This window comes from Scleropages formosus, chromosome 1, assembly GCF_900964775.1.
Source record: "Scleropages formosus chromosome 1, fSclFor1.1, whole genome shotgun sequence".
NCBI lineage: Eukaryota > Metazoa > Chordata > Actinopteri > Osteoglossiformes > Osteoglossidae > Scleropages > Scleropages formosus.
This window is the reverse complement of record NC_041806.1, coordinates 44,169,881-44,187,516: the sequence shown is the minus strand read 5'-3', so window position 1 is coordinate 44,187,516 and position 17,636 is coordinate 44,169,881. Positions and strand designations below refer to the sequence as shown.

Below are 17,636 nucleotides of genomic sequence, written 5' to 3'. Positions count from 1 at the left end.
CACACCACTTTATGGTTAATATGGTGTATTTCCTGTGATGTGGGGGGTGGGGGGGCGATGAACATTTTGAGAAAAGATCTTGGAAGGATTAAAAAGAGTCAGTATATAGTGTGCTTTTTTCCAAGTGTCTTGTTGGCCCCTTGATCCGGGTCTGGGTATTTACCCTCTGCAGACAACAGGAGGGCTGGGTGTCATCAAACACCGTTCATCTCACATCGCCGCAGAATGACCGGCCATTTGTTTTCTCTCAGCAACCAATCACTGAGATTTACAGTAGCCCAGATCAAAGTTGCGGTAAATCTCAGTTCAGAGTGTCCAGATTGGTCAGCCTGAACCCTGGGGAAATTTACAGCCTCATTTATCCCTGTTTCATTAGAAGCGGGGGGCTGCTGGAACCCGAAAGGCCCCTTGCCGGGAAGCCCAAGGCCAAAGCAAGCACGAGACCCCCATCCCATGAGCACAAGGAGAGAAGTGAAATGTTTCCTCATAGATGAGCACATTCAACATATCTAATAACATGCTCTATCTCATGTGACCCATGTTTGTCATTTAAAATATGCAAAATTAATATTAAAGTACACGCACTTTCTGAACCGCTTGTCCCATACGGGGTCATGGGGAACCGGAGCCTAACCCAGCAACTCAGGGCATAAGGCTGGAGGGGACACACCCAGGACGGGACGCCAGTCCGTCGCAAGGCACGCCACGCGGGACTTGAACCCCAGACCCACTGGAAAACAGGACTCGGTCCAACCTACTGCGCCACCACCCCCTGCTAATATGAAAGTGAATCAAGCAAATAAAATCACTGCAAGCTGATTTTACCGTTACTCACCTGGAATTAAGCATAATTCCCCAGGAACTGAAAATGAATTTGAGTTCAGATACGTGCTCTCGCCTGCCGAACAGATGGCTGTGTTTTGAGTTGGCGGTCCGATCTGTCCGATTACACGCTAGTGAAAAAGCCACACCAAAGCTGGTGCAAATCTGGCCTGTAGGAGGGGTGATGGTGTGGTGGTGTGGTGCTGTGGTGGTGGCCTGCTTATTTACTTGTTTGTTTTTTTTCAGGCCCAGCCCCCTTGACCACCCCAGACCCTTTTGTGTACTCGACATCCTGACAAAGAGACTCAAATCGACTCTTGAGGTTTTAGCCTTCGATAACCCTTTAAATCCCCCCAGCCTGCCACGGTCCGGAGAACTCATTTCCTTCGGAGGTTTACAGCGCTTTCCTGATGTGGATTAACAATATTACCTGTTCCATAAATGCTGGTTTACCGGCGGGCTCGTGGCGGATTGCCGCTCTTTTCAAAATGCATTATTTTAAATCGCACTGTTGTAATCAGATGAGCTTATGGTTTCTTCACCTCCCGGTGCAGCTGTTCATGAACTCCAGATTTTTCGGTTTCACCAACCAAAACACGTACTTGGGTATTTAATGTATTGAACGTGACTGTATGTCCGTTATTCACAGCGCTATAGAGAAACATCCTGACAAAGAAAAAGAAGAATTGACACATGAACAGGCATGGATGGGAATGAGAAAACAGAGCCGATGATCACAATCTGATAACAACAATGCGAAACATGTGGAAATGGGATTCTGTGGGCAGTTCTTTAAATAGACACCATCTGGTTGGTTAATTAGTTGGTTCTGTTAGACGTGCGCTCATAACGTATATTGTGGCATCCAGGGATTTTTGAATAGCGGATCCAGGGCGGCTAAAGACTGAACTGTTCTGGGGCAGTTGGAGGGGTTCGATTTCAAGAAGGTATCTATAAAAATGCCTGCTAAAGACCAGTCAGGTGTGTTTTACTGGGTGTTTTACTGCAGCATGAGTAGTGTAGCAATTCAAGTTTAGTACCATTCTCAAGGGTAGAGTCCCAGGGCTGCACAGGGACTTTGACCGCAACCTTTAGATTAAAAGTCTGTGTCCTTAACCGCCATGCAACATATTGGTACCCACTGGCCCTGTCGATTGGTGAAGATGTCCAGGTCCTCGAATCAATACAGGCCCTTCTGTAGTGTGTAAAGAAACCAATCAGCTTTGCAGGTGGTATATCACAGCTAACTCCCAGCGGTGCAATCATCAGGGCAGCAGGCAGAGCATAGTGGTTACAGCCCCCACCCTGTAACTGAAAGAGCCAGCTTCAAATCCCACCCTCTGCTCCAAGACCCCCGAGCATGGTACATATGCTGCTTTGATACAGGAAAAATGTACCACCTGTGTAAACGTGTCCATCATTGTGTGCAGGTTAGTATGCAAACCTAACAGCGTATGTCGCTTTGGAGAAATTAACCAGCCAAATGAATAAATTCATCCCTACATACGTGTCCCTCCAAGCCGAAGGACGACGTCTGAAAGCGCAAAGTCTTTCTTTGGACAAGCAGTTTGATAAAATGAACACATCAATTTGAAAGTACAGAATTTAGAGGGAAATGTGAGGAATATCAGAAATTATTTTTTTTTTAAAAAAAAAAACAGCATGTTCTGAGCTTTTGCTCTCTCGGTGCCGTGCGGTTCAATCCGAGAAGCTGGACACGGTACCGTTCGCAGCAAAAACGTGTTGCGTAACATGTAAGAATGTGCGCAGGATGTCAGCCTACATACATATGGATGTCTGTTAAGGTATTTAATGGTATTCTTCCTGTTCACATGGATTTCACTGTGAGTCAGCATCCCAGGAGGCTGGAGAGAGAGGGCTTCTATTCAAGCGGAAGGACTCCATCCACCCCCAGCGCTAAGAACGTGAACGGGAGCGTGGAGCGAAGTCCCCGAGGGAGGGTATCGTACCTCGGACCCCGGCAAAGGGTATTTCAACATTAGGCTAGAGGCAGTTCGCCCGGACCCAGTCGCCTCGGTCCTCTCGGGGTCGACACGGAGCACTTCCGGAAATGCCCCACCATGACAAATAAATGTAGCTTCATCTCGACACACTGCGCTCCGAAACCATAAAACGTGGCAGCTTCTTCTTGGAATCCCGTCTGTTTGCTCATGCTTTCGCTTACTGTGTTTTTCTTTAAGGATTCAGACAAAACAGATTATTAGGAAGCGCAAAGGGTACGGACCGTTGACGCCCACGCGGAGTTTCTCAAACAATGTGTTCGTCGCAGACTCCAAAACTGCGAGACGTTTTCCAAGAATATCACACGGCCGTGGAATTTGCCTGCATTGTCGGATAAGGGAGTCTGGCCCAAGAGGGTGTTCTGTTATCCCTCTATTACCGCCATCGCTCGGAGGATGCATCGCTGCAATGAATCACGCCGGACTTGATTCGCATTCAAGGAAAAGATTTCCTAAGCTTGTTTTCTGTGACACAGATCCGTGAGACATTGTGCGCTAATCTACGTCGAGGGAGGAAAGACAGAACGTCCACCGTCACTTCGCAATTACGTTTAATTTGTTCATAGCAGACCGCTCAATTAGAAAGGCGACTTAAAATGCAAATTGAAAGGATAATTTAAAAAGATTAAATTACTACATTTTATAAGAGAAGCCTATAATAACAGCTATATGTCTTTTAATAATTACATACTCTACGAATGTTCTGCGATATTTCAATAATAAATCTAATCCCTAATGAAATATTTTTTAGAAATAAAAAAGTACAGATAAAAACCCAGTTAGGATTATGAATTAATTTCATACGTAGCGCGGTAATAATGATTATATTATAATGAAGGATTATCCACTTTTTGGTGAATGGTGGAATATCATGGAGAATTAGTTCTGGGGAAATGAATAAGGATGGGTCCTTTTATAACAATCCCTTCCGCCACTTGCTTGCAGTCACATTACGCTGACAAACTCGGGAAGCTACCTCATTTTTTTAAATTGTCTGGTATTGGCTAATTTTCTTCTCTTTCCTCTTCCTTGAAAAATGTCTGAACCTTTAGAGCCAGGGCACCGAGATTCATTCGGCACTATATGCCTCTTACCGGCCCGTCTCTCTAAGAGCGTAAGAATGCATTTTTATATTCTATATGCTGCCAGGTGCAAATTGGCACAGGGCCTTTTTTCCTATTGAAAATTAAAACACTCTGAAAATGGGGCCCCACGGTGCAATACACGGTATAAATATGTTAAAAGCCTATTCCGCTTGTCGAAGAACTATTTGTTTCCAATGCATCAGAGCTAAGCACCTCCAACGGACATTTCAATCACACCTTATTTGCTGCTACAGCAATACGTGCGGCGTGAGACAAATGGAAATCAGATGTAAGCACGCCCCAGAGGAGAGGGCAGCCCCGGACGCAGGGTACTCCTCCGGAGACCGCAGGCACGGCACAGCCGAACAGCCATTAGTTCAGCTGCCTGACGGGCAGCTCAATTTTCGGCGGGGGAGGCCAGCGTTTGGGCTGCTTGAGCGAGACGGAGCGCGGAGCTCCGAGGCCGGTCCTTTCGGCCCATGCGCTCACCTCTTCGAGCGACCTCATTCCCCCCCGAAACTCACGCCGTTTGCGGGCCCCACCCTCGCTGTACTATTGAGCCCTATTCTGATGAAATCATCGATCAGGCATTGCGGCGAAATCGGTGTCGTGATGGCCGATCTGTAGGGAGAGACGATCGCAAGGCTGCCGAGGGGAATCATGGGAGCGGTGACGGCTGCGTGAACGCAAACCTCGCTTGAAATCTGGGGCCTCGGAGGGAATGCAGACAAGGCCAAAATGCTACATGGTCTTGTATTAATTGGGCGACGTGTGCCAAACCAGTGCGATGTGCCTCTATACAGTCTGTGAACTGCTGATGTTCTTTCTGCAGTCACCTCCATTATCGCGGTTTTAACCCTTTTGTTTTCATCGGAGGTCCTACTCAGGGGCGTGTTTTAAGGTGTGACACGAGGTGGCGCTGGGCCCCGCTGAAATATGATTGGCCCTGCCGGGTGCCCCCAAACATCATTGGGCTAGAGTACTGTCAATCTGACAAAGCTGAACGCCATTGGATTAGAGCGCTGTCAATCGCTGCCTGAATTGCAACGCGGAATCACAGTACCACCCTGGTCCTACTACAAGCCTGATGACTTTTTGACCACAACGGCGCATTTCATTTGTACTTCTGTCATTTTGTTCCTCCGTATCTCCTTTTGTGCAAATAAACAACATGATAAATAATTAAAAAAAAAAAAAATCAAAAACAAACAAGATAAATGGTTCCCGTATTGCTGTGCTCTGTCTTACGTAGTTTTCAGTGTTCCAATTAGGAAATGGCAAGTAAAACAAAAAAAAAGCACATTCTGTTTTCTTATCGCTGCTCTGCTCTCAAATTTAAAATGTGAGGAGAGAATGCGTTTATTGAAGAGCGGCGATCGTGCTAACAGCTCCCAAAGTAGAAGAAATCCTGCCGGCTACCTAAGTTATTCGGTGCGTACAACGAAAAATGAGAGGAAATTAGCTTCTCTAATGAGAGTCTAGTTAACCGGTCTTTATTAAACACAAGTGTACCGATCACACATCGCACAGCCGAGAATAGCGATCCCGAGGAAAGGTCAACTAGAGACAGCGATTTTTACATAAATATTCTGCCTCCGAATTTACAGCGCGCCGTTTCTGATGGGCGCTACGGTCACGTGTGCCGGCGCTCGCGCACTCGTTGCTCATTAAATTCAGTGCGAGGGAGAGAGGTCACACAGCCTAATCATGGACATTTAGTGTGTTGTACAGTGGAACACTATTGTGGGCAGCACCGCGGTCATAGGGCAGCGGTCGTGCCTCACAGGTCCACGGCAACAGTTTCCCATTGGAACTGGCCAAAATTAGCAAGTTCTCCTGCCGCCTTCACATGGTGTTCTGAGATGTTATTGTAAATGATCATTTTTGTGTGTGTGTGTGTGTGTGTGTGTGGGCATGTGTGTCCGCGCCTCTGGACAGGCTTCTTTCGCCGTGACCCTGACCGCCTGCCCTGCTGCTGAAAATGGACGCACTGATTGATGGATGATAATATTGATGTCTACGACTCGAGCATCTGCTACCGAGCAGCACAGCAAATTCTTCACGCTCGCCGTACGTCTTCAGAGACGCCTGGCAATAAATGATGTACGCCATTCTCACGTGCGAACAAAACAAGATGCAGCTACGGACCCACCAATGATATATTTTTTTAATGCTGTGTTCGCTCCCAAGGAAAAACATTCCTGCATTGCTTAGGTAACGGTTCGACCCAAACTGAATCGAGAGAAAAAAAACCAAATATCTGTTGTGTTTCGAGCGGAGCAACACTCAGCTGTAGCCACAAACTAATATCAGAAAGGGGTTATTGTAGGATCACACCTATTCATTTAACCGACGTTTTCCTCCAAAACAACATTTGTACAGCTGGGTAATTTTTACTGGAGCAATTGATGGTGAGTATGTTGCTCAAGGGTATTTTAGCAGAAGGTGAGATTCAAGTCGCTGACCTTCAGATCAAAAAGCAGTAGCTCTAAGTACTATGCTATCAACCATGCTGTAAACCGCACAATGGAGGAACACTTTGTTTACCCTGTTTAAAATACCTTTAATTAGAAAAAACTGATCCCAGCATTCAAGACTTTGCTGCTTTTTCTGGTGAGAGTTGAGGGTAGGGCGTTTACACAAGTTAACAGCAAACCAATCGCGGTCCTTCATCTGCTCCGCTCCTCAACTTATCATAGATGGAGGGAAAAGGTCCCCCTTGATGGGGTGAGGCCTTTCCAAAGTCCCATTGCTAGCAGGACATGCTGCTGTTGGCCATGTCGCACAGCGTCCCTCCTGGGCCGGGTTAAATGGCGTGAATGGAATTCGGGTCCGGCAGGCCGGATCTATTGAACGCAGGTGGCGATCGTGCACAATGTGTTCCTGGCAACGGCTGTTTCCTTGCAGCCGGTCCTTGTTTTCTTTGGCTTACAGCAGCATGTTTGGGGAAAATGTCGTCCGCGAGCATAATAAAGGCTTGCTCTCGTCAAACAATTGCACCGCTGCTCCATATACCTCCCAGTGCAGCATGAATTAAATGACACACTGTCCGCTGGGAGAAATGTTGTTTCTTTGACACGCCCCCAATGTAATGCTTCAGGTATAGAGCGGCCAGCATGGCGTGCCAAGACGCTCAATTCCCCAGCAAGCAGAAGGACAAGCCAGTTTGCTCAGTCAACCCTTAGTCATGCGATGCCATCACTCCCATCGTTTCCTGTTGTTCGCGTGATTAATCGATCCCGGACCTTAGTGAACTCCTACGCATAGAAAGAGTTCACCTGTTTAATAAGATCATTCGCGTTTTCAAGCTCCAACACATTTACAGTCTCACGTTAGTCCTGTTTCCTGCATCTGGTGCTTTTTAAGTTTACAGATGCAATTAATTCTAACACTTCGTGAATTGTACATTATACGGTTTTAGTTCGGTCTTCCTGACACGTGCATAATGATATAAAAGAAGGACATTGACTGAAGCATCTGGGTAACATGACACTTACGTGAACTATAACACGGCCAGTATTTCACCCCTTTATACAATTGGGGAAAATTACATGTAATAACGATAAACATGTTAATGGTAACATTAATAAACATCAATAAATGTAATAATAATTGTATGATGACGTTCTTTAACCATTTTGACTGTTGGCGGCAGTTGGCTTAGTGGTTGGAGCTGCTGCCTTCAGATCTGAAGATCCCACCTCCTGCTGCAGTGCCCCTTACCCTGAATTACTGTATAAATGGGTAAATCATCATAAGCAGCCTAACACTGTAAGTTGCTTTGGAGAAAAGCATCAGATAAATAAGTTGAAAAATGATGCACTTTTCCACACGGCACCTTGGTAATAACAGCACATTTTACTGCAGTGGAAGCACTTTAAGGTCCCCTCAGATGATTCTGCATGACCTGTAAGTATGATGTTGGCATTTACTCAACCAGCTCGGAGCAGAAATGGCAGCACAGCTAACTGCCGCCAGCTTCGAACCTCACACCGGTCCTTCGCTGAAACTGGGGGGACAAGATGTGTGATCGCGGGATGATCTAAGCGCCAGAAGACCACAGCACACACATTCCACAGTGTCCCCCTGCAGTTAGTGCGTGTGTGTGTGTGAGCGCATCTGGGCCTAGCCATCATGGCTGGACCACCCACACTACAGGAGAGGACCACAGGAGACAAAGAGGCTGAGTCAGCCTGGTCAGCACAGACACACACACACACACACACACACACACACACACACCTCACACATACATAAAAAGCAGATCCATCAACAGACGCACATATAACACACATACAGATACATGGCATACATGCACACACAAACACACCACACCCACACAGATCTGTTTTTGAGATGCATATAGGGTGTCTCACGCAAACGTCTTTCAACGTAAAAAACCGATGCTTGCACAACTTATTGGAGGCAAATGCTTTGTGTACGAAAATGACCGGTTTGTGTCGAATGTCAAATTAGCCCAGATGTTTCAAATGTTCCCCATAAAAAAAAAAAAATCAAAGCGCATCCACAACAATCGCATGTGCAGATACCTTCTGCTATAATGTGTATATACTTTTGAGATGCCTTGTGCATATACACAGGTTCAAACAAATACACAAACCCATGTGAGCCTGTCCACGCACTTACATACATAGAAAAACATCAAAAAGGTGTGTGTAGAGTGCCCGGTAGAGGAAGTGTAGCATGTCTGGAGTGGCACTGCTGCCCCCGCATCTGAGCACTAACACCAGTGGTCTGCAGACCCGCTGTCGCAGAGAAAAACACTCAGGAGAGGCGAGCAGACTGGGGTGTGTGTGTGTGTGTGTGTGTGTTTATGTGAGTATCCTGCCTGAGATTCACAAGTGAGAATGTGGCCCAAATGGTTTTATGTAACGTCTTCCATTAACCATTGAGAGATTGTCACACCTCAATATGTCTCAGACCTGTGAAATATTTATGTTCCTGCTAACATACACACATTTATAAAAATCAAGATACGGAATCACAGAAATAAAATGGAACATTCTGGAACATCTGTTCATAAGCCATAACATTTTAGAAAAATATATATTCCTATATCTTTTATAGTCTCTCACAGTGAGCTGTGCTTCGTCAGAGAACAAGGGTTAGGGAACTGCAATCTGGAAAACCCTCTGTTGAGTTTTTTTTTTTTGTCCCTACATACAATACATCTTGTACTCAGACAAAAATAGGTTTGGACGACCATTTATGTATTTGACAAACAAGGCAATTTTAAATGATCACCGAAGCACTCGCGCCAATTTATGAAATTGTATTCCCAGCCTCTTTTCATCATTATTGACTAAACTGAAGTCAAACTTGACTCAGCTCTGCTTTCCATTGTCACCGTCGCAGAATTAAGTATTGATTTTTATAAAGTCGTTTCTCTTCTGAAGCATTTGGACGCCAGGTTCTAAAAGAGCATTGCTAATGAACACGAAGATGTATTTGGCCTTTACTTATAAAGCTGCTGGAAAGGCACACACACACACACACGCACACACACACAAACACACACAAACACACACACACACACAGAGCAGGCAACCAAACGACAAACAGGAAAAGGGGCCTAGAAGACTAGGTGGTTCTAATTAGGTTCCGGATAGGCTGTCAGGCCAGACTCCTCGGGGAAAATCCAACCCAACTTATTACAAAGTGGGCGGGAGGGACCATCACGAAACTGAATTAAAATCCCGACGCTGACACACAAAACAGCGAACGCAACGGTGAGTTTGTGCGAGGACATCAAGCCTGGGAAACAATAAAAGCTACTTGACAGCAACGGTCGGTATAATGGGGGAAGTTAGTGAACTGCTGTATGTCATCGGTGGTAAAAACTAGTTCAAAGCCATCAGTTCTATGGAATACATTCACAGTTTTCAATTTTACACTTTGTTCAGTTTCGGGACTCGATGAGCCGCAGTGTTTTTACAAATACTCATTAGTATTGCAAAATGCCCTTAAACAAATTGCAGCATAATCAATAAAAATTTACCTACTGTTAATATAAATACTGATTATTGGGTTATTATTAATTCATTTTCTCAGTTGACACTTTTATCCAAAGCAGGTTATGGTGTTTGACCCATGTGAGTATTTTACTGCACCGTTTCAGGGTGAGCAGATTTCTCAAAGGTACTATAACAGAAAGTGGGGTTTGATCCAACAACCTTGTGGTTACAACTTGTCCCCTGTTAGTGTCACTATCATGATTTACCAGTAGGACATGTTTACCTGGCTTAGCAGAAGATTCCTCATAACATTATTGGCCTCCATAATATGATATACCACCTATGAAGGTCAACCTGGTTATGGCAGCCATTGAGCGCCAAACATTAAGCATACTTCAATTGCTCTGGCTCTTCATGGTCACCAACAGCCCTTGGAGATTTGAGTAGGGGTGGAGATACAGGTTACGCCAAGGTCATGCCAAGGATGGAGTCAAGCTTGTTTGGAGTGCACATGTGACCAGGAGCACAGAAGATCGGTTCCACCAGAAAAGAGCACAGAAGGTGTCCATGTTCCTCTGTTTCCTGACCCTATATTTAAAACACAGACAAGGTGGTGCACTATTTAGGAGCTAAGATTACCACCCACCGCCCCCCGACAGCTGTCCAAAAAACAGCAGAGCGGGGTGTCCGCTGAGCCCTAGGAAAGGGCATACACTTGTCCCCAGTCCACAGGGACAGAATCCTGGCGGCACGGTGGCACAGTGAACAGCGCTGCTGTCTCACAGCACCTGGGTGGTGCAAGAGGATGTGGGTTTGACCCCCGCTCAGTCTCTGTGGAGTTTGCATGTTCTCCCTGTGTCTGTGTGGGTTTCCTCTGGGTGCTCTGGTTTCCTCCCACACTCCAAAGACATGCCGTTCAGTATCCCCCATAGTGTGTGAGTGACAGAGAGTGCGTTCCACTGATGGATGGATGAGTGACCCAGTGTAAGTAGTGTATTTAGGAGTGTAAGTCACCGCGGTGAATAAGGTGTGTGTGTGGGCTGGTAACGCTACATAGCGTTCATTGGAAGTCGCTTTGGAGAAAAGCATCTGCTAAGTGAATAAGTGTAAATGTAACCCAAGTCAAAAACCCACAGTGGTGTTTTCTACCACATATTGGATCAAGGTGAGCAGGAACCACAGACACACACACACGGTGGATTTCTCAGTTCCTGCTGTCCGCTGTCACATTGTGCCACACGTCCATCGCTACGGTGTGGACACACAGTTTTTGTCCCAAGTGCTGGACAGTACGGATTTCCTGGAAAGCAGCGGCTCATCTAGCCAGAGGTCCCTCAGTGATCTGCTCAACTCATGTGTGTTCCTCAGCCACTGTCCTCGTGCTCCATCCATCCCTCCGCTCACTGTCTATTTTGCCTCAGGAATAGAGACACATCGGGGTAAAACCAGTGAAAACCGTTTGGATGCATTTCACATCTCCTGAGCAATTTAGAGGGGAGAGACTTTTAAATCCTAGATCTCACGTGCGCGTGCCATCACCCGTCGGTAAAACACACTCCTACAGGTGTGTCTGATGCAGCAGCGCTGCGAAGGTGCCCATTTTATCATACTGTATGTGCAGCTGGTGTGTGTGTGTGCGTGTGTGCGTGTGCGCGCGTGTGCGCGCGCGCTCCCTCCGTTCTTATTGAAATTTCGCGCATCCTCTGTTAATTACAGTCTGGTATCACACTGGGGAAGCGCGCGCTCCACTTTATTACACAGAAGAGCAAAAAGGAAATTGAAGTTTACAAATTAATAAATCAACAGCCGCAACACAAAAAGTCCTTCTAATAGTTAATTTATGTTTCTGTAAGGGGGGGGGGGATCTCAGTCGCATTCAGTGTGTGATGCGGAGAGGAATTTAGATTTAGAGTAAAGCTCCACTCACCCCTTTGCTGCGCGCGACTGAATTGCCATGGCAACCACACGAGTATCACGAACGCGGTGAGACTTTTCATTTTCACGTTTCCCGCTCCTTCGTTAGCGCGCGCTGCGTCCGAGGCGCTTCTGTCCGCCGTTCGCCGCCGAGTCCCGCGGAGAACTTGAGCAGCAGCAGCAGCAGCAGCGGCAGGAGCGGCAGCAGCGGCGCGAGGAGAGCACGAGCTCAGGAGAGACCAGCAGGATGAACTTCAGCAGGAGAGACCAGCCTAAAGTTCAGCAAGACCTCCCACCCCCGGACTCCACAGGGAGAGGGGCTCCACTGCACCGACATGCATCACTAGTAGTATATAATACACAGTTTTACATCATCAGTATATATATTAATATAAAACATTTATAGTTTAGGAAATATAAATATATTAATACGTCAATTTTTTACAAAAATTAACACTATTCACTTTCTATATATTATACAGAAGGTGAAACTTTTATATTAAAATGTACTTTTGTAAATATACTGACACTTTTACAGTTTAAAAAAAAAAAAAAAAAACTATTCATTTTTAATGTTCCTGCGAAACAAATTAATATTTTATCATCTTTACAGAGTTAACTGGTCACTGAAATCTAACAGAGGCGTTACAAAGTTTCTTCTTCTCCAGCTCGTACAGAATCGCGCTGTCAGAATATCCTTAGCACTTTTTTAACTTGAAAATAAGATATGGTGTATAAAATGTGTGGTAAAGTTTTCAAAGGTTTCTGAAAAAGTTCAGAATATTTCTTTATTTATTTATAATTGCATATACATTATACACATAAATCGCAGGAACTGATTCGCAGTGTCACCTTTGCTTTGAATATCTGTCTTCACATCTACAACTTTTTCCCTGCTTTTGCTCCGTCCTTTCGGCCGATGATGAATAAACGGATAGATGATTATGATGGATTGACATGATGTCACGATCCGGGCCCAAAACGGTGGGCTCCGCAGCGCCATCTAGTGGTCAGAGTTAGATAGCTACGCACCGCCGAGTCAATAACGATTGGCGCGTCTCGCAAATCATCCGCAAATTCGTTAGGCGTAACAGCGTTCTCACACAGGCCAAAAAAAAAAGAAAACTTTTCTAACATGACTGCCAAATCCGTGCCGTCCGAAAGACAGTTTTCAAAGAATTAAACACCGGGCCTCATTATGCGCGCACGACGGGTTGCTTTAGCGCGAATGAAGCATGACTGAAGTTTTGGGGCCCGGACCGCAGACTGCGATTGTCTTGTGTGACAGCGGAGCATCCTGTCAATCAGCAGTTGCCTCCACTCACCTGTTGGGTGATTTTAATGTCGTAAAGAGCCAATTTAGAGTTGAGGATGTCTGTTGCTGTGCAGTGAACCGTCGGGCCGTGTGAACCTCAGCCAGAGATTGGCACTTGTTGCCCACTAAGCCATAGCAGCCGATGGGAGAGAGAGATATCGTCACCACACTAGTCTTCTCTTGTGCGCCCCAGCAGTCTTCTTCTTCCCGGCCCAAGGCTCAGGAGTTCAGTACGGTGCCATCGGTGCGACGACACCCCGGCGAGATGTCTTGGCTGAGGTTGGGCTGGCCGGCGACCCCGGAGGGGCTGCTGAGAGGCTCTGGGTTCGGACACAGCGGCCACGGTGACGAAGAGCGTCTTGGGCTGGCGCAGCGAGATGAGCTCAGCCATACTTATGGAGATGAAGGAGAAGTGTCTGCAGAGCGTGGTGCGCAAGACCCACCTGGAACGCCACCAAGCATCTGTCCCAGAATCACCACCTGGGAGGCGGGTTGGAATGTGACAAACGCCATACAGGTAAGTAGAGTCAGCGTGACACAAGTGCGGTTCAGAAGGAGAGCCCATGGCAAGAGATGGCATTCATGAAAGCATCCGATAATTAATACAACGCATCATCTGGCACTTGAAACTACAGGTGACATTAGGTGGGTAAGAAACTGGTAGGTTGCGGGTTCAAGTCCCGGAGGAACCCATTGTCAGGTCTTTGAGCAAAGTACCGAACCAGAGTTCTTCAGTACGAAAGAAAATCCACCCTTATAAGTGAGATAAGTGATGAAGTCTGCATCTTACGCTATTCATTTTGGAGCAAATCTTCTGTTAAGCTACTATATTTATTTAAGTGCAGCTGATCATTGTGTTGTTACTGTACTTTTCGGGAGAGAGCAGCTTTTACACGCGGCAGTGTATGGTAAAGAAGGCATCGCCGTAATCTGAGCGCAAGGCTGCAGGGAGAAAGCCAGGATGAATGCAAAAAGCTGCATGAATTAATCACAACCTGATGCAATTCAGTAAATACTGGTAGTGTTTCCTTTCATTACTGAAAAGTCAAAATATGACTTTATGAAAGCCACACATCAGCCTTGGTTTCCTGACTCTGAAAATTGTGACAAAGTTTTAGAGTTTTTATTTCTTTATTTTTAAAAGGGCTGTGTGTAGTTTCATGTTAAGGACATGGAATAATTGTCAGTTCAAACCCTGGAAATATCGTAGCAGCCTTGATCAAGGTGCTTACAATGAATTGTTCCACTAAAAATTTCAAGCTTTGATAAAGGATCAATGGTAAGTCTATTTATTATTATTATTATTATTATTATTATAAAAAATAATAAAAATAATTACACTGAATAATATGATTTAATTCAATAATAATAAAAATAACAATACAGATAATTAAAAAAAATAAAATAATAATAATAATAATAATAATAATAATAATAATAATAATAATAATGATCTTACGATGGGGAGAAAGTCTTTTTTTGTTTAATGGCTGCATGCACAGCTATTACGATAAATGGTATTTCAGAACTGACAGCTTTGCCCATTTGAAGTGTTCGGTTTTTTTGGTCCCTATTGCCAAGCACCGCGTTCTTCTCCTGCACTAATTCCAAAAGCTAGGGTCGGGCCAAGGCTTCGCTGTGTGCGAACACATTAGAACAGTCTCCCCCGCTTGGAGGTGTCAGCCTCGCCTCTAAGACTAAAAGGGAAGGGTCTCAATAATACGCCGTTGGCTGGTGGAAGACGCATGGAAGTCCGCGTCCTACAGCACTGCTGCTGATGAGTCCATTAGGCATCTGCCTGTCATGGGCGCAGTTAGTGCGTTGTATCAACGCAGAAATGAGCCTTTAATGTTCTGCCGTTCGGTTTAGGAAACGCAAATGAGCGGCAATTTTCTCGCAATTAATCTGCGGAACAATAGTTGTCTGCTAGACTCTCCTTGTCTTCTCCCAGTGCAGTCCTTGCTGTTTTGCCCCCCTGCCAGGGTATCTTTGTTCTCGGGCTGCCCTATGCGCTGCTGCAGAGCGGCTACCTGGGCCTGCTGCTCCTTGTGCTGGCCGCCGTCATCTGCAGCTACACCGGCAAGATCCTGATCTCGTGTCTCTACGAGGAGGACGAAGAGGGGCGGCTCATCCGCGTGAGGAACAGCTACGAGGACGTGGCCAACGCCTGCTGCGCGGGGCTCTGTCCCCGGCTGGGTGGAGTGGTCGTCAACGCGGCCCAGGTGGTGGAGCTGTCCATGACCTGTGTCCTCTACCTGGTGGTCAGCAGTAACCTTGTGTCCCACAGCTTCCTGGGCCCCCCGCTGCCTTTGGCTGCCTGGTCCATGGCCAGCGTCCTGCCTCTGGTGCCATGCGTGCTGATCCGTGACCTGCGCGTAGTCTCCAGGCTCAGCCTGCTCTGCTCTCTCGCACAGTTCCTCATCACCTTCACGGTTGTCGCCTGTTGCCTGACGCAGGCGCACCGCTGGTGCTGGAGGAGAATGGCCATCTCTGTAGACTTTGAGAAATTACTGGTGTCCATCGGGGTTATTATCTTCAGCTACACCTCCCAGGTCTTCCTGCCCACCCTTGAGGGCAGCATGGAGGAGCGAGGGAACTTCTCCAGCATGATGACTTGGACGCACGTCCTTGCCTGCGTTTTCAAGACCGCCTTCTCCATGCTGGCCTTCCTCACGTGGGGCGAGGACACTAAGGAGGTCATCACGGACAATCTGCCCGCTGCGTTGCGCACGGTGGTCAACCTCTGCTTGCTTGCCAAAGCCCTCCTCTCCTACCCGCTGCCCTTCTACGCAGCGGCCGAGGTCCTCCAAGGCTGCGTTTCCAAGTGGGGCGCGGATTCCACCCGGAGGGCGGGGACGGCACTGGCACTGCGGGGCTGCCTTCTCCTGCTCACCTTCCTCATTGCCACGTTCGTCCCTCATTTCTCACTGCTCATGGGGCTCACGGGGAGCGTCACCGGTGCTGCCATGACCTTCCTGCTGCCCTCGCTCTTCCACCTGCAGCTCAAGTGGAGCAAGCTGAGCAGGAAGCTCAAGATCTTTGACGTCCTAATCGTAGTGCTCGGCTCCCTCTGTAGTTTATCCGGGATCGTTTGCTCTGTTAAAGGGTTGATTGAGGCCTTTGGGAGAAAACAGACATAAAGTCACGGCACTTAAATTCACTCAAATACTGTAGAATTGTACTGATGAATACCTTTAATTTGCCGAGAAAGAAACGTTTCCAAGGATCTCAGAGTAATGCATCTTCTTAATATGTGCTGCAATTAATGTATTACCAACTTTCTTTAAAAACTGAGATGAGAACTGAACCAGCATGTGGACTTGAGGTAAAGTGACAACGAGAGATGCGAAAGCCCGTCCGAGCAGATGTTATTTCTCTTTGTTACCGTGATAATTCCCTTCCTTATCCACGGCGCTCCATTTTATCACGGGCATATCTGGGCAACTAACCAAAGTACATGTTTTTGGCATTGATCCAAGGCAAGAAAGTGCTGGAGAGTCTTATTTATTTATTTATTTTTTATTTATTTATTTATTTATTTATTCATCCATCTCTTTTAGTGGTCTCCAAGGAAGTATAATCAAATCGTTTGCTGTAAAACATTTTGATTTTTAATAGGAAAAAAAAAAACAAAGTCAGGTGTTTATGATAATTTTATTCTGTGCTGTAAAAGACAATGTATGACTGTGAAGGATATTAAATGTCATCTGCAACACAATTTAAAAGGATTTAAGCTGTTGTCTTTGTCATTTGAACAGTTTAACACTGGCCTCCATATAAAATGCATGTACAAAAGAGGTCACAGAGCTTCACACCTAATGTTCTTCCACAGTTCCTGCGGTGTCTCACGCAACCGGCACGCCGGTTATTATAGTTCATAATTCCACCCTGGAGACATGTCTTGCACAAATCAGCAAAACTGTGTCTGTTTAAAGAAAGCAATTTATTTTCTCCTGTTTTCTCTGTGTGTTCTCTGGCTCTCAGCCTGTGGAGAGACCGGCCGAAGGGATGACTCATGTCGATGACAGGGAGACTATCGCTCTCTGGTTTCAGCTGTTGGAAACAACTCGTAAGAAGGAGCTTTAGAACAGTTCCTGGAGTCTCACACACCTTATGGTGTCTTAAGGACCAAAATGTAGACCAAAGAAGGGGAAGACAAAAAGGACACTGTGTAGAGGATGGTCCTCTCCATCCATCCATCCGTCCGTCCGTCCGTCCGTCCATCCGTCCATCCATCAATCCATCCATCCATTGTCACCCACTGATCCTCTAACGTAAGGTCATGGTGGTCTGGACCCTATTTCAGAGCCTGACGGTGAAAGGCAGGTCACACCCTGGATGGGACGCCACTCCATTGCAGCACAATCACACACACACACACTCATTCACTGGCACCTCGCAGGTAATTCAGATTCCTAAATTCTCACCTAAAGTCTTTGGATTGTAGGAGGAAACAAAACATCTGAGCCGCAGTCGAACCCACAGGCCAGGAGCTGCGAAACTG

General features: G+C 46.3%; 2 protein-coding genes across 2 annotated transcripts in view; one reads left to right on the top strand and one right to left on the bottom strand.

The window, feature by feature from the left end:
- lama2 (laminin, alpha 2) overlaps positions 1-12,019 on the bottom strand; it is a 102,689-nt gene extending 90,670 nt beyond the window's left edge. Inside the window, exon 1 of the mRNA XM_029258215.1 lies at positions 11,831-12,019. Coding sequence (XP_029114048.1) covers positions 11,831-11,900 — 70 coding nt within the window. The 5' untranslated portion in view covers positions 11,901-12,019. The remainder of the gene's footprint in view (positions 1-11,830) is intronic.
- Positions 12,020-13,274: 1,255 nt separating this feature from the next.
- On the top strand, positions 13,275-16,272 carry LOC108928481 (vesicular inhibitory amino acid transporter). The gene is made up of 2 exons (XM_018742415.2): positions 13,275-13,649; positions 15,115-16,272. Exons 1-2 carry the CDS (start codon positions 13,275-13,277, stop codon positions 16,270-16,272), a joined length of 1,533 nt encoding a protein of 510 aa, XP_018597931.2.
- Positions 16,273-17,636: the final 1,364 nt, after the last annotated feature.

Coding starts and splice junctions, on each gene's coding strand:
- LOC108928481 (XM_018742415.2), top strand. CDS start 13,275: ATGGGAGAGAGAGATATCGTCACCACACTAGTCTTCTCTTGTGCGCCC. Junction 13,650..15,114: donor ATGTGACAAACGCCATACAG/GTAAGTAGAGTC, acceptor CCCCCCTGCCAG/GGTATCTTTGTTCTCGGGCT.